The sequence below is a fragment of the Glandiceps talaboti genome, chromosome 6 (genome assembly GCF_964340395.1).
Source record: "Glandiceps talaboti chromosome 6, keGlaTala1.1, whole genome shotgun sequence".
Lineage (NCBI taxonomy): Eukaryota > Metazoa > Hemichordata > Enteropneusta > Spengelidae > Glandiceps > Glandiceps talaboti.
Window position 1 is genome coordinate 2577751 of NC_135554.1, and position 14552 is coordinate 2592302.

At 37.0% G+C, this 14552-nt stretch overlaps 1 protein-coding gene across 2 annotated transcripts in view; it reads left to right on the forward strand.

Annotated features, from left to right (window-relative positions):
* The window catches only part of LOC144436207 (uncharacterized), a 45217-nt gene extending 34470 nt beyond the window's left edge, over positions 1-10747 (forward strand). For both annotated transcript variants that reach the window (XM_078124931.1, XM_078124932.1), the window contains 6 exons: positions 164-352; positions 1093-1261; positions 1539-1706; positions 6809-6882; positions 8081-8503; positions 9653-10747. In XM_078124931.1, the coding sequence (XP_077981057.1) occupies positions 164-352; positions 1093-1261; positions 1539-1706; positions 6809-6882; positions 8081-8503; positions 9653-9826 (1197 nt within the window). In that variant the 3' untranslated portion in view covers positions 9827-10747. The remainder of the gene's footprint in view (positions 1-163; positions 353-1092; positions 1262-1538; positions 1707-6808; positions 6883-8080; positions 8504-9652) is intronic.
* The last annotated feature ends 3805 nt before the right edge of the window (positions 10748-14552 follow it).

Genomic DNA, 14552 nt, shown 5'->3' on the forward strand with positions numbered 1-14552 from the left:
ATAGAGTATATCTGTGTATACAGTGAAGTCTGTATCAGTGTGATAGTCTATATCTGTACAATAAAGTCTGTATTTATGTAATAAAGTATATTGTGTATTAAAGTCTATATCTGTGTAATAAAGTCTGTGTCAGTGTAATAAAGGCATTAATTTTATTTTACAGGAGCAAAGTAAACTGAGCCAAATAAAAGAGTTACAACGTAATCTTAATAACAGTATTGATAAACATAATGAAATTGTGCAGAAAGTTGCATCAGGTGCTATGACAAGTATCAATGAAGTGGACAGTGCCCTCTTAGAAGCCACAACTCCAACACCATCAGAAGTAGATGCATTTAGTGTCAGAGCCACGGTAAGTGAAAGTAGTACTATCAGAAGTAGATGCATTTAGTGTCAGAGCCATGGTAAGTGAAAGTAATACTATCAGAAGTAGATGCATTTAGTGTCAGAGCCACAGTAAGTGAAAGTAATACTATCAGAAGTAGATGCATTTAGTGTCAGAGCCACAGTAAGTGCAAGTAATACTATCAGAAGTAGATGCATTTAGTGTCAGAGCCATGGTAAGTGAAAGTAATACTATCAGAAGTAGATGCATTTAGTGTCAGAGCCACAGTAAGTGCAAGTAATACTATCAGAAGTAGATGCATTTAGTGTCAGAGCCACGGTAAGTGAAAGTAATACTATCAGAAGTAGATGCATTTAGTGTCAGAGCCACAGTAAGTGCAAGTAATACTATCAGAAGTAGATGCATTTAGTGTCAGAGCCATGGTAAGTGAAAGTAATACTATCAGAAGTAGATGCATTTAGTGTCAGAGCCACGGTAAGTGCAAGTAATACTATCAGAAGTAGATGCATTTAGTGTCAGAGCCATGGTAAGTGAAAGTAATACTATCAGAAGTAGATGCATTTAGTGTCAGAGCCATGGTAAGTGAAAGTAATACTATCAGAAGTAGATGCATTTAGTGTCAGAGCCATGGTGAATTGTTTATTGGGAAACAATGTAATTGTAATATATCATAATATGAATTGTTTATTTGGCAGACAGTAGTCCACATAATTGTAATATATTATATAATATGAATTGTTTATTAGGCTGGCAGTAGTCCAGTTAGTAGTCTGAGTGGATTCAGTACAGGATCTGGTATAGAGAAAGCAGACTCAGAAACGTATGAAGATTTCAAAGATGATCCATTCAAAGGAAAAGATCCATTTGGTTCTGATACTGCTGATCCATTTCAAAGTGAAGATCCTTTCAAGGGAAGTAAGTACAGACAATCCTAGCATGTATCTAGCTCTATTCAATTACAGCTTTCATGTATTTGACTTTTGACCTCCAATGAAGGCACTGTTATACATACATTGTATATGAACTGGCCAAGGGTTAGGCAAACCTGTTAGGTGGGTTTTTTAATTGGAACACAAAATTTTATTTAATAGAGTGGTTGTTTTACACCAAGAGAAAGTTATGTTTAGTTTTCATGTCACATTTATACTAATGTACTTTTGATTTTATTCTCATCGATCCATTTTCTACTTAGATGACCCCTTTAAAACTACTAGTAATGGATTTACTGCTGACCCTTTTTCTGGTGATCCATTTAAAGATGTGGATCCATTTGGATCATCCAATGATAACACTTTGAAGCGTGCTGATGACCCCTTTAAAAGTATTGATCCATTTAAATCAACAGCTGGTTCAACACAAGGTATGTATACTATTGTACACAGGGTATATAGACTGTTGTATGTAGACTACAGGGTATGTAGACTGTTGTATGTAGACTATAGAGTATGTAGACTGTTGTATGTAGACTACAGGGTAGACAGACTGTTGTATGTAGACTATAGGGTATGTAGACTGTTGTATGTAGACTATAGGGTATGTAGACTATTGTATGTAGACTATAGGGTATGTAGACTGTTGTATGTAGACTACAGGGTATGTAGACTGTTGTATGTAGACTATAGGGTATGTAGACTATTGTATGTAGACTACAGGGTATGTAGACTGTTGTATGTAGACTACAGGGTATGTAGATTGTTGTATGTAGACTATAGGGTATGTAGACTGTTGTATGTAGACTACAGGGTATGTAGACTATTGTATGTAGACTACAGGGTATGTAGACTGTTGTATGTAGACTACAGGGTATGTAGACTAGTGTATGTAGACTATAGGGTATGTAGACTATTGTATGTAGACTATAGGGTATGTAGACTGTAGTATGTAGACTACAGGGTAGGTAGACTATTGTATGTAGACTACAGGGTATGTAGACTGTTGTATGTAGACTACAGGGTATGTAGACTATTGTATGTAGACTATAGGGTATGTAGACTATTGTATGTAGACTATAGGGTAGGTAGACTATTGTATGTAGACTACAGGGTATGTAGACTGTTGTATGTAGACTACAGGGTATGTAGACTATTGTATGTAGACTATAGGGTATGTAGACTATTGTATGTAGACTACAGGGTATGTAGACTGTTGTATGTAGACTACAGGGTATGTAGACTATTGTATGTAGACTGTAGGGTATGTAGACTATTGTATGTAGACTATAGGGTATGTAGACTGTTGTATGTAGACTACAGGGTATGTAGACTATTGTATGTAGACTATAGGGTATGTAGACTATTGTATGTAGACTATAGGGTATGTAGACTGTAGTATGTAGACTATAGGGTATGTAGACTATTGTATGTAGACTATAGGGTATGTAGACTGTTGTATGTAGACTATAGGGTAGGTAGACTATTGTATGTAGACTATAGGGTATGTAGACTGTTGTATGTAGACTATAGGGTAGGTAGACTGTTGTATGTAGACTATAGGGTATGTAGACTATTGTATGTAGACTATAGGGTATGTAGACTGTTGTATGTAGACTACAGGGTATGTAGACTTGTATGTAGACTACAGGGTATGTAGACTATTGTATGTAGACTATAGGGTATGAAGACTATTGTATGTAGACTATAGGGTATGTAGACTGTTGTATGTAGACTACAGGGTATGTAGACTTGTATGTAGACTACAGGGTATGTAGACTATTGTATGTAGACTACAGGGTATGTAGACTTGTATGTAGACTATAGGGTATGTAGACTGTTGTATGTAGACTACAGGGTAGGCAAACTGTTGTATGTAGACTATAGGGTATGTAGACTGTTGTATGTAGACTACAGGGTATGTAGACTTGTATGTAGACTACAGGGTATGAAGACTATTGTATGTAGACTATAGGGTATGTAGACTATTGTATGTAGACTATAGGGTATGTAGACTGTTGTATGTAGACTATAGGGTATGTAGACTATTGTATGTAGACTGCAGGGTAGGTAGACTTGTATGTAGACTATAGGGTATGTAGACTTGTATGTAGACTATAGGGTATGTAGACTGTTGTATGTAGACTACAGGGTAGGCAAACTGTTGTATGTAGACTATAGGGTATGTAGACTGTTGTATGTAGACTACAGGGTATGTAGACTGTTGTATGTAGACTACAGGGTATGTAGACTGTTGTATGTAGACTATTGTATGTAGACTACAGGGTAGGTAGACTTGTATGTAGACTATAGGGTATGTAGACTATTGTATGTAGACTACAGGGTAGGTAGACTTGTATGTAGACTATACAAAATGTAGGGTATGTAGACTTGTATGTAGACTATAGGGTATGTAGACTGTTGTATGTAGACTACAGGGTATGTAGACTTGTATGTAGACTATAGGGTATGTAGACTTGTATGTAGACTACAGGGTATGTAGACTGTTGTATGTAGACTACAGGGTATGTAGACTTGTATGTAGACTATAGGGTATGTAGACTTGTATGTAGACTATAGGGTATGTAGACTATTGTATGTAGACTATAGGGTATGTAGACTTGTATGTAGACTACAGGGTATGTAGATTGTTGTATGTAGACTACAGGGTATGTAGACTATTGTATGTAGACTATAGGGTATGTAGACTTGTATGTAGACTACAGGGTATGTAGACTGTTGTATGTAGACTACAGGGTAGGCAAACTGTTGTATGTAGACTATAGGGTATGTAGACTGTTGTATGTAGACTACAGGGTATGTAGACTGTTGTATGTAGACTACAGGGTATGTAGACTGTTGTATGTAGACTATTGTATGTAGACTACAGGGTAGGTAGACTTGTATGTAGACTATAGGGTATGTAGACTATTGTATGTAGACTACAGGGTAGGTAGACTTGTATGTAGACTATACAAAATGTAGGGTATGTAGACTTGTATGTAGACTATAGGGTATGTAGACTGTTGTATGTAGACTACAGGGTATGTAGACTTGTATGTAGACTATAGGGTATGTAGACTTGTATGTAGACTACAGGGTATGTAGACTGTTGTATGTAGACTACAGGGTATGTAGACTTGTATGTAGACTATAGGGTATGTAGACTTGTATGTAGACTATAGGGTATGTAGACTATTGTATGTAGACTATAGGGTATGTAGACTTGTATGTAGACTACAGGGTATGTAGATTGTTGTATGTAGACTACAGGGTATGTAGACTATTGTATGTAGACTATAGGGTATGTAGACTTGTATGTAGACTACAGGGTATGTAGACTATTGTATGTAGACTATAGGGTATGTAGACTATTGTATGTAGACTATAGGGTATGTAGACTGTTGTATGTAGACTACAGGGTATGTAGACTATTGTATGTAGACTATAGGGTATGTAGACTATTGTATGTAGACTATAGGGTATGTAGACTGTAGTATGTAGACTACAGGGTAGGTAGACTGTTGTATGTAGACTACAGGGTATGTAGACTATTGTATGTAGACTATAGGGTATGTAGACTGTAGTATGTAGACTATAGGGTATGTAGACTATTGTATGTAGACTACAGGGTATGTAGACTCTTGTATGTAGACTACAGGGTAGACAGACTATTGTATGTAGACTATAGGGTATGTAGACTTGTATGTAGACTACAGGGTATGTAGACTATTGTATGTAGACTACAGGGTATGTAGACTTGTATGTAGACTACAGGGTATGTAGATTGTTGTATGTAGACTACAGGGTATGTAGATTGTTGTATGTAGACTACAGGGTATGTAGACTTGTATGTAGACTACAGGGTATGTAGACTATTGTATGTAGACTATAGGGTATGTAGACTGTTGTATGTAGACTACAGGGTATGTAGACTATTGTATGTAGACTATAGGGTATGAAGACTATTGTATGTAGACTATAGGGTATGTAGACTGTTGTATGTAGACTACAGGGTAGGTAGACTGTTGTATGTAGACTACAGGGTATGTAGACTATTGTATGTAGACTATAGGGTATGTAGACTGTTGTATGTAGACTACAGGGTATGTAGACTTGTATGTAGACTACAGGGTATGTAGACTATTGTATGTAGACTATAGGGTATGAAGACTATTGTATGTAGACTATAGGGTATGTAGACTGTTGTATGTAGACTACAGGGTATGTAGACTTGTATGTAGACTACAGGGTATGTAGACTATTGTATGTAGACTACAGGGTATGTAGACTTGTATGTAGACTACAGGGTATGTAGACTATTGTATGTAGACTATAGGGTATGAAGACTATTGTATGTAGACTATAGGGTATGTAGACTGTTGTATGTAGACTACAGGGTATGTAGACTTGTATGTAGACTACAGGGTATGAAGACTATTGTATGTAGACTATAGGGTATGTAGACTATTGTATGTAGACTATAGGGTATGTAGACTGTTGTATGTAGACTATAGGGTATGTAGACTATTGTATGTAGACTGCAGGGTAGGTAGACTTGTATGTAGACTATAGGGTATGTAGACTTGTATGTAGACTATAGGGTATGTAGACTGTTGTATGTAGACTACAGGGTAGGCAAACTGTTGTATGTAGACTATAGGGTATGTAGACTGTTGTATGTAGACTACAGGGTATGTAGACTTGTATGTAGACTACAGGGTATGTAGACTGTTGTATGTAGACTATTGTATGTAGACTACAGGGTAGGTAGACTTGTATGTAGACTATAGGGTATGTAGACTATTGTATGTAGACTACAGGGTAGGTAGACTTGTATGTAGACTATACAAAATGTAGGGTATGTAGACTTGTATGTAGACTATAGGGTATGTAGACTGTTGTATGTAGACTACAGGGTATGTAGACTTGTATGTAGACTATAGGGTATGTAGACTTGTATGTAGACTACAGGGTATGTAGACTGTTGTATGTAGACTACAGGGTATGTAGACTTGTATGTAGACTATAGGGTATGTAGACTTGTATGTAGACTATAGGGTATGTAGACTGTTGTATGTAGACTACAGGGTAGGCAAACTGTTGTATGTAGACTATAGGGTATGTAGACTGTTGTATGTAGACTATAGGGTATGTAGACTGTTGTATGTAGACTACAGGGTATGTAGACTTGTATGTAGACTACAGGGTATGTAGACTATTGTATGTAGACTACAGGGTATGTAGACTGTTGTATGTAGACTATAGGGTATGTAGACTGTTGTATGTAGACTATAGGGTATGTAGACTGTTGTATGTAGACTACAGGGTATGTAGACTGTTGTATGTAGACTACAGGGTATGTAGACTGTTGTATGTAGACTACAGGGTATGTAGACTGTTGTATGTAGACTACAGGGTAGGCAGAGATACTGTCATAGATACTGTCATAGATTTTGATGTAGGACAGTTTTCATAGTTGGAATTACACTTGCCATGTGAGTCTAATTCTTGAATGCCTTTGTCCCTTCAGATCAGACAAGTTCAAGTGATGCATTTTCATCCGTGGATCCATTTGGGGGTGATCCCTTTGACACCAAATTTAAGGTAAGTTTGATCTTTGCAGTAAGAGAGATCAAGAACTTAAATAAAGCTACTGCAGTATGACAATTACAGGATGTTATTGGGTGATAAATCATCTTCTTCTTCTATGACATGACTGGCCATCTTCCACATGTTTGCCAGTGTTTGTCTAACAGAAAATGAGAATGAAGTTAAGCAAGCATGGCTTAAAGTAGATAAATGTTGCTACATATTAAATAGTTGTTATATTTAGTTGTTCAATGTTGAGATTTGAAAGCATCACAAGTCTGTAAGGTAGGTAGGCTGTGACAAGGTACCTTCACACATACAGCAGGCTGTGATTCAGTGATGATTCTCGAAAAAAAAAAAAAATTCTGTAGTCTGTTTTGAATGTTGGTATTTGATAACATTTACTGTGCATGTGTCTGGTATATCTTGATGGAGGTTTAAGATGCTGGTCTTTATATTTTTAGCAACTGTTCTCACTGAGATACTCAGCATTGCTAGTCTTGTCTTTATTGAAAGCAGCTGTTTCCACTGAGATTTTATAGATCATTGCTAGTCTTGTCTTTATTGAAAGCAGCTGTTTCCACTGAGATTTTATAGAGAATATAGTCTTGTCTTTATTGAAAGCAGCTGTTTCCAATCCACTGAGATTTTATAGAGCATTGCTAGTCTTGTCTTTATTGAAAGCAGCTGTTTCCACTCAGATTTTATAGAGCATTGCTAGTCTTGTCTCTTATATAAATTTGATGACAACAAGGGATTATATCAAATGACCTGACTCAAAATGTGCAATGAAGATGGGTCTGATGTTTGTTTTAGATGTTCAGGGGTGGAGCGAGGACAATCAGTTCCTGGTATGGATATTAAGATTAATACTGTCTAAACATTTAGATAAAAAGAAAATGGCAGATGGACACCGTATTTGGTGTGTCTAGTGTCAATGATGTCACAGAATGCATTTGAAGGAGTGTAAGAATTCAAAAACAGGGACAATAACCTAATCATTAACACCTGAAATGTTGACATGACAACAGTTTGACAAACAACAAAATGTTATTTAATGGTACATGTAATTGACTTTGATCTCTAGCAATCATGATGATGGCCATTGCAACCACAAAGAGAATAAATCACCTCTTTTATAGATACACCATCACTTGTAATACAGTGCCATTGTTAGTGCTTTAACTTTTGTTTTGAAATTGATTATGTTCAGGCATCAGGTGGTGTTGAAGGCTTTGATAGTGACCCATTCTCAACACAAGACGCATCACCAGCATTACCACCAAAGAAAAACCGAGCCGCATCTGGTATTGCAGCCCAATCCATGACTAGTTCTGTAACTGCTAGCAATGCTTCTGACCCTTTCCAAAGTTCCAACAAAGCTAGTGATGATCCATTCCAGGCAACATTTGGAGGTGTTACAGATGACAGTGATCCATTTGGGTTTGGGTCATCAGATCCATTCAGTACTGGTAGTAAGGATCCATTTAGTGGTAGTGGTGGTGGTAAGAACACAGCTCCAGCATCAGATCCATTCTCTACTGGTGTAGATCCATTCACAAGTACAACAAGTGGAGATGCCACTCTTTCAGCTGATCCATTTGGTAGTTTTGCAGACTTTGGCAGTGCCAGTAAGGTAAGTATACATTGATAAGTCAGATTTAGTGCCAGCAAGGTAAGTATACATTGATAAGTCAGATTTAGTGCCAGCAAGGTAAGTATACATTGATAAGTCAGATTTAGTGCCAGCAAGGTAAGTATACATTGATAAGTCAGATTTAGTGCCAGCAAGGTAAGTATACATTGATAAGTCAGATTTAGTGCCAGCAAGGTAAGTATACATTGATAAGTCAGATTTAGTGCCAGCAAGGTAAGTATACATTGATAAGTCAGATTTAGTGCCAGCAAGGTAAGTATACATTGATAAGTCAGATTTAGTGCCAGCAAGGTAAGTATACATTGATAAGTCAGATTTAGTGCCAGTAAGGTAAGTATACATTGATAAGTCAGATTTAGTGCCAACAAGGTAAGTATACCATTAATTAGTCAGATTTAGTGCCAGCAAGGTAAGTATACCATGACTGATAAGTCAGATTTAGTGCCAACAAGGTAAGTATACGATTGATTAGTCAGATTTAGAGCCAACATGGTAAGTATACCATTAATTAGTCAGATTCTGTGCCAGCATGGTAAGTATACCATTAATTAGTCAGATTTAGTGCCAACATGGTAAGTATACCATTAATTAGTCAGATTCTGTGCCAGCATGGTAAGTATACCATTGATTAGTCAGATTCTGTGCCAACATGGTAAGTATACCATTAATTAGTCAGATTCTGTGCCAACATGGTAAGTATACCATTGATTAGTCAGATTTAGTGCCAACAAGGTAAGTATACCATTGATTAGTCAGATTTAGTGCCAGCATGGTAAGTATACCATTGATAAGTCAGATTCTGTGCCAGCATGGTAAGTATACCATTAATTAGTCAGATTTAGTGCCAACATGGTAAGTATACCATTAATTAGTCAGATTCTGTGCCAGCATGGTAAGTATACCATTAATTAGTCAGATTTAGTGCCAACATGGTAAGTATACCATTAATTAGTCAGATTTAGTGCCAACATGGTAAGTATACCATTGATTAGTCAGATTCTGTGTCAACAAGGTATGCTTACTGTCAATAAGTCAGATATTGGCAGTGCCACATTACACAGTCACAAGTCCACTCACTTTAAATACATATATACTCCGTGTTCTGATATATATTTGTATTGTTTATAGACTACTACAGGTACAGGTACAACATCTGAGGAAGAACAGCTGGCCTGGGCAACTCAAGAAAGTGAAAGAATGGAGCAGGAAAGACAACGAAAACTTGAAAGACAAGAACAAGAAGATTTAGAAAGGGCACTAGCATTGAGTCGGTCAGAAGCTGGTATAGAGTCACAAACGTGACCTGAAGTGTGAGGTATACTTATGCTGTAGAGAGCTCTGTGTGTTTAGTCAGGTTCATGTACATGTAGAGATAGGCTCTATCCATGATAACATAGCCACTGATTACAGTATGTGTTCACATATATTGTCAATGTATAGATAGCATCGAATACTACTAGGGAAATAGAAATATGTGATAATGCTTTATGCAAATTGCATGTATTGTCAAATTTGAAACTACTGATCATCGTAAATAAGTTATATCTACTTTGTATACCTGTGCTGGTAGTGAAGTAAAAAAAGCTTGTATTTAGTCAATATGTGATCAAATTTGACAAGGAATTGACATGTGGTTGTAAAATAGATGTCTGAGCATTTCTGCTGCCAATACTTTACAATTGTTGAATTAATGTGGTATGTGATTGATATGTAGACTCTCACAAAATACAACAGCTCATTACAGCTCATGGTAGACTAAAACTAGTCTCAGATTCAGCTTCAGATTTAGTATGGCCTGGGTGATTCAAATCAGACTCAGATTTAGCATCTCCTGGTAAACTAAAACTAGCCTAAGATTTAGCATCACATAATTACAATCTTTCTTGCCAATAAAAATCCAGTAATACTGATATGCATGATGTATGTGTCTTCTATTAAGATACTGTCTGAATCACTCTATCAACCATATTCAAATCATGGCATTTAGTGATTAGTCTTACAAATGCTTTGACTATCTGTCAATAGTGTAAAATCTTGTTTTAATTGTATTTCTTCCATTTCAAACATTGTTGTTGCCAATATTGAAATAAAGGAGATGTTTACACTGGGAACTTGCAATAGCATTTATGCATGCAAATTAGACTACCGGCATGCAATTCATGCAAATTAGACTACCGGCATGCAATTCATGCAAATTAGACTACCGGCGTGCAATTCATTCAAATTAGACTACTTGCATGCAATTCATTCAAATTAGACTATTGGCATGCAATTCATGCAAATTAGTTTGTTGGCAAGCAATTCATGCAAATTAGTTTGTTGGCATGCAATTCATGCAAATTAGTTTGTTGGCAAGCAATTCATGCAAATTAGTTTGTTGGCATGCAATTCATGCAAATTAGTTTGTTGGCAAGCAATTCATGCAAATTAGTTTGTTGGCATGCAATTCATGCAAATTAGACTACTGGCATGCAATTCATGCAAATTAGTTTGTTGGCATGCAATTCATGCAAATTAGACTACCGGCATGCAATTCATGCAAATTAGACTACTGGCATGCAATTCATGCAAATTAGACTACCGGCGTGCAATTCATGCAAATTAGACTACTTGCATGCAATTCATTCAAATTAGACTATTGGCATGCAATTCATGCAAATTAGTTTGTTGGCATGCAATTCATGCAAATTAGTTTGTTGGCATGCAATTCATGCAAATTAGTTTGTTGGCATGCAATTCATGCAAATTAGACTACTGGCATGCAATTCATGAAAATTAAACTTTTGACATGTAGAAGCACTACTATGTATGCAAATTAGATTGCTGACATGGAGTAACATTTATGTTTACAAATTAGACTACTGACATGTTGGCTTGACTTTGTTGTACAGTACTATGGATGTGTTCAAGTCTTAATATTTAGATGTGATGTGAGTTGAGGTGAAAGCAGTAAGTCAAGCTATAGAAAGAAGGAGGCTACAGTATATGAGTGTTTTGAATGACTTAGAGTTTTACAGTTTTCAAGCATTTGTGTATAATTATCCCACCCTGACTACTAAAAAGAAAATATATTAATATTGTGTGATGACACCATCTGTCTCCCATGATCCCACCCAGTCCTGTCTCCCATGATCCCACTCTGTCCTGTCTCCCATCATCCCACACTGTCCAGTCTCCCATCATCCCACACTGTCCTGTCTCCCATCATCCCACACTGTCCTGTCTCCCATCATCTCACTCTGTCCTGTCTCCCATCATGCCACACTGTCCTGTCTCCCATCATCCCACACTGTCCTGTCTCCCATCATCCCACTCTACCCTGTCTCCCATCATCCCACACTGTCCTGTCTCCCATCATCCCACACTGTCCTGTCTCCCATCATCCCACACTGTCCTGTCTCCATCATGCCACCCTTACCATCGTACTATACATGTACAAGTCACAATTAATTTGATAACAATAGCTTATATGAAAATATTGGATTGATGACAAGTATCTATGATATATAAAGTGACTGCTATTAATATAACCTTCATATAATATTACACTGCCTATATGTAGTGTGCATACTAGGTTAGTGCAATTGGCAAAGTTTAACAACTTGTATGTAATTATGTATATCCAAGATGATTATACTAATTTGTAGAGTAAGTTCATAAAGTATTTATTCTAATTTGAGTTTGTCAACAGTATTATCCCTGTGTCACAGTCAGTAATTGTTTTGTATTGAGTATTTAGTATTCACTATTTGGAGTTATTGATGTATTTTTACTCCTTATGCTTTGCCATAAGCCGTGGTGTGATGGTATTGCCATAATGTGTTGTTACTCAAAATACCATGTAACCCATGATGCATTATTACACTTTAGTGTTTAGGTACTAGGTCATAGGTCATGCTATATGGATGATGCATTTGGGTCTTGTTTTGAGTTATTTTCAGGAAAAAATATAACATTATTTTGCAACTGACTTAAATTTTAAAAAACCCACAAGTGCCAACTGTGTTATTGGTTTATAATATTATTCCTCAACCAAGTAGAATTGTTACAATGTTGTAATGATGTATTAATACAAAATTAGTAGATTCACTCAATTATCAAGTGTAGCACTAAATTTAGAAATAAAGATGGCAGCCACCATACACACCAACACTAAAGTTGTCTTCCTGTGGTGAATTGCATTGTGGGTTACAGTAATACAACCTTGATACTTTGACTTTGATTCTTTGAAGTGAAATGACTGCCATTTTAATGATTTATGACTGAATCATTTTGTAATCTATAATGTAGTATTTGTCTAACACAATGTATCGCTAGTGTAGTAGTAAATTCACTTAGTATACTGTGCATTGTGACAATTGCAATTGTGAATAGAGTGATACACAGCCTGGCTTTCAAATAAAACAGTATTGACAGTTGAGTTAGTGAATTTTAGGGAAGATAAGATAAAATGAAGCTTGTTGTTTTACAATACTGGCAAATAAAAGTAAATCTGTACTCTCCCTTTGTAATCAACTGTTTCTATCTTGTGTCTGAGTTTACTGATTTGGAGTGTTCCTACCTTGTATCTAAGTTTACTGATTTGGAGTGTTCCTACCTTGTGTCTGAGTTTACTGATTTGGAGTGTTCCTACCTTGTGTCTGAGTTTACTGACTTGGAGTGTTCCTACCGTGTATCTGAGTTTACTGAGTTGGAGTGTTCCTACCCTGTGTCTGAGTTTACGGAGTTGGAGTGTTCCTACCTTGTGTCTGAATTTACTGATTTGGAGTGTTCCTACCTTGTATCTGAGTTTACTGATTTGGAGTGTTCCTACCTTGTGTCTGAGTTTACTGATTTGGAGTGTTCCTACCTTGTGTCTGAGTTTACTGATTTGGAGTGTTCCTACCTTGTATCTAAGTTTACGGAGTTGGAGTGTTCCTACCTTGTATCTAAGTTTACTGATTTGGAGTGTTCCTACCTTGTATCTGAGTTTACTGATTTGGAGTGTTCCTACCTTGTGTCTGAGTTTACTGATTTGGAGTGTTCCTACCTTGTGTCTGAGTTTACTGAGTTGGAGTGTTCCTACCTTGTATCTAAGTTTACTGAGTTGGAGTGTTCCTACCTTGTATCTGAGTTTACTGAGTTGGAGTGTTCCTACCTTGTATCTGAGTTTATGGAGTTGGAGTGTTCCTACCTTTTATCTGAGTTTACTGAGTTGGAGTGTTCTACCGTGTATCTGAGTTTATTGAGTTGGAGTGTGCCTACCTTGTGTCTGAGTTTACTGAGTTGGAGTGTTCCTACCTTGTGTCTGAGTTTACTGAGTTGGAGTGTTCCTACCTTGTGTCTGAGTTTACAGAGTTGTAGTGTTCCTACCTTGTGTCTGAGTGTACTGAGTTGGAGTGTTCCTACTGTGTATCTGAGTTTACTGAGTTGGAGTGTTCCTACCTTGTATCTGAGTTTACTGAGTTGGAGTGTTTCTACCTTGTGTCTGAGTTTACTGAGTTGGAGTGTTCCTACCTTGTGTCTGAGTTTATGGAGTTCGAGTGTTCCTACCTTGTGTCTGAGTGTACTTAGTTGGAGTGTTCCTACCTTGTGTCTGAGTTTACTTAGTTGGAGTGTTCCTACCGTGTATCTGAGTTTACTGAGTTGGAGTGTTCCTACCTTGTATCTGAGTTTACTTAGTTGGAGTGTTCCTACCGTGTATCTGAGTTTACTGAGTTGGAGTGTTCCTACCTTGTATCTGAGTTTACTGATTTGGAGTGTTCCTACCTTGTGTCTGAGTTTACTGAGTTGGAGTGTTCCTACCGTGTATCTGAGTTTACTGATTTGGAGTGTTCCTACCTTGTATCTGAGTTTACTGAGTTGGAGTGTTCCTACCTTGTGTCTGAGTTTACTGAGTTGGAGTGTTCCTACCTTGTGTCTGAGTTTACTGATTTGGAGTGTTCCTACCGTGTATCTGAGTTTACTGAGTTGGAGTGTTCCTACCTTGTATCTGAGTTTACTGAGTTGGAGTGTTCCTACCTTGTGTCTGAGTTTACTGATTTGGAGT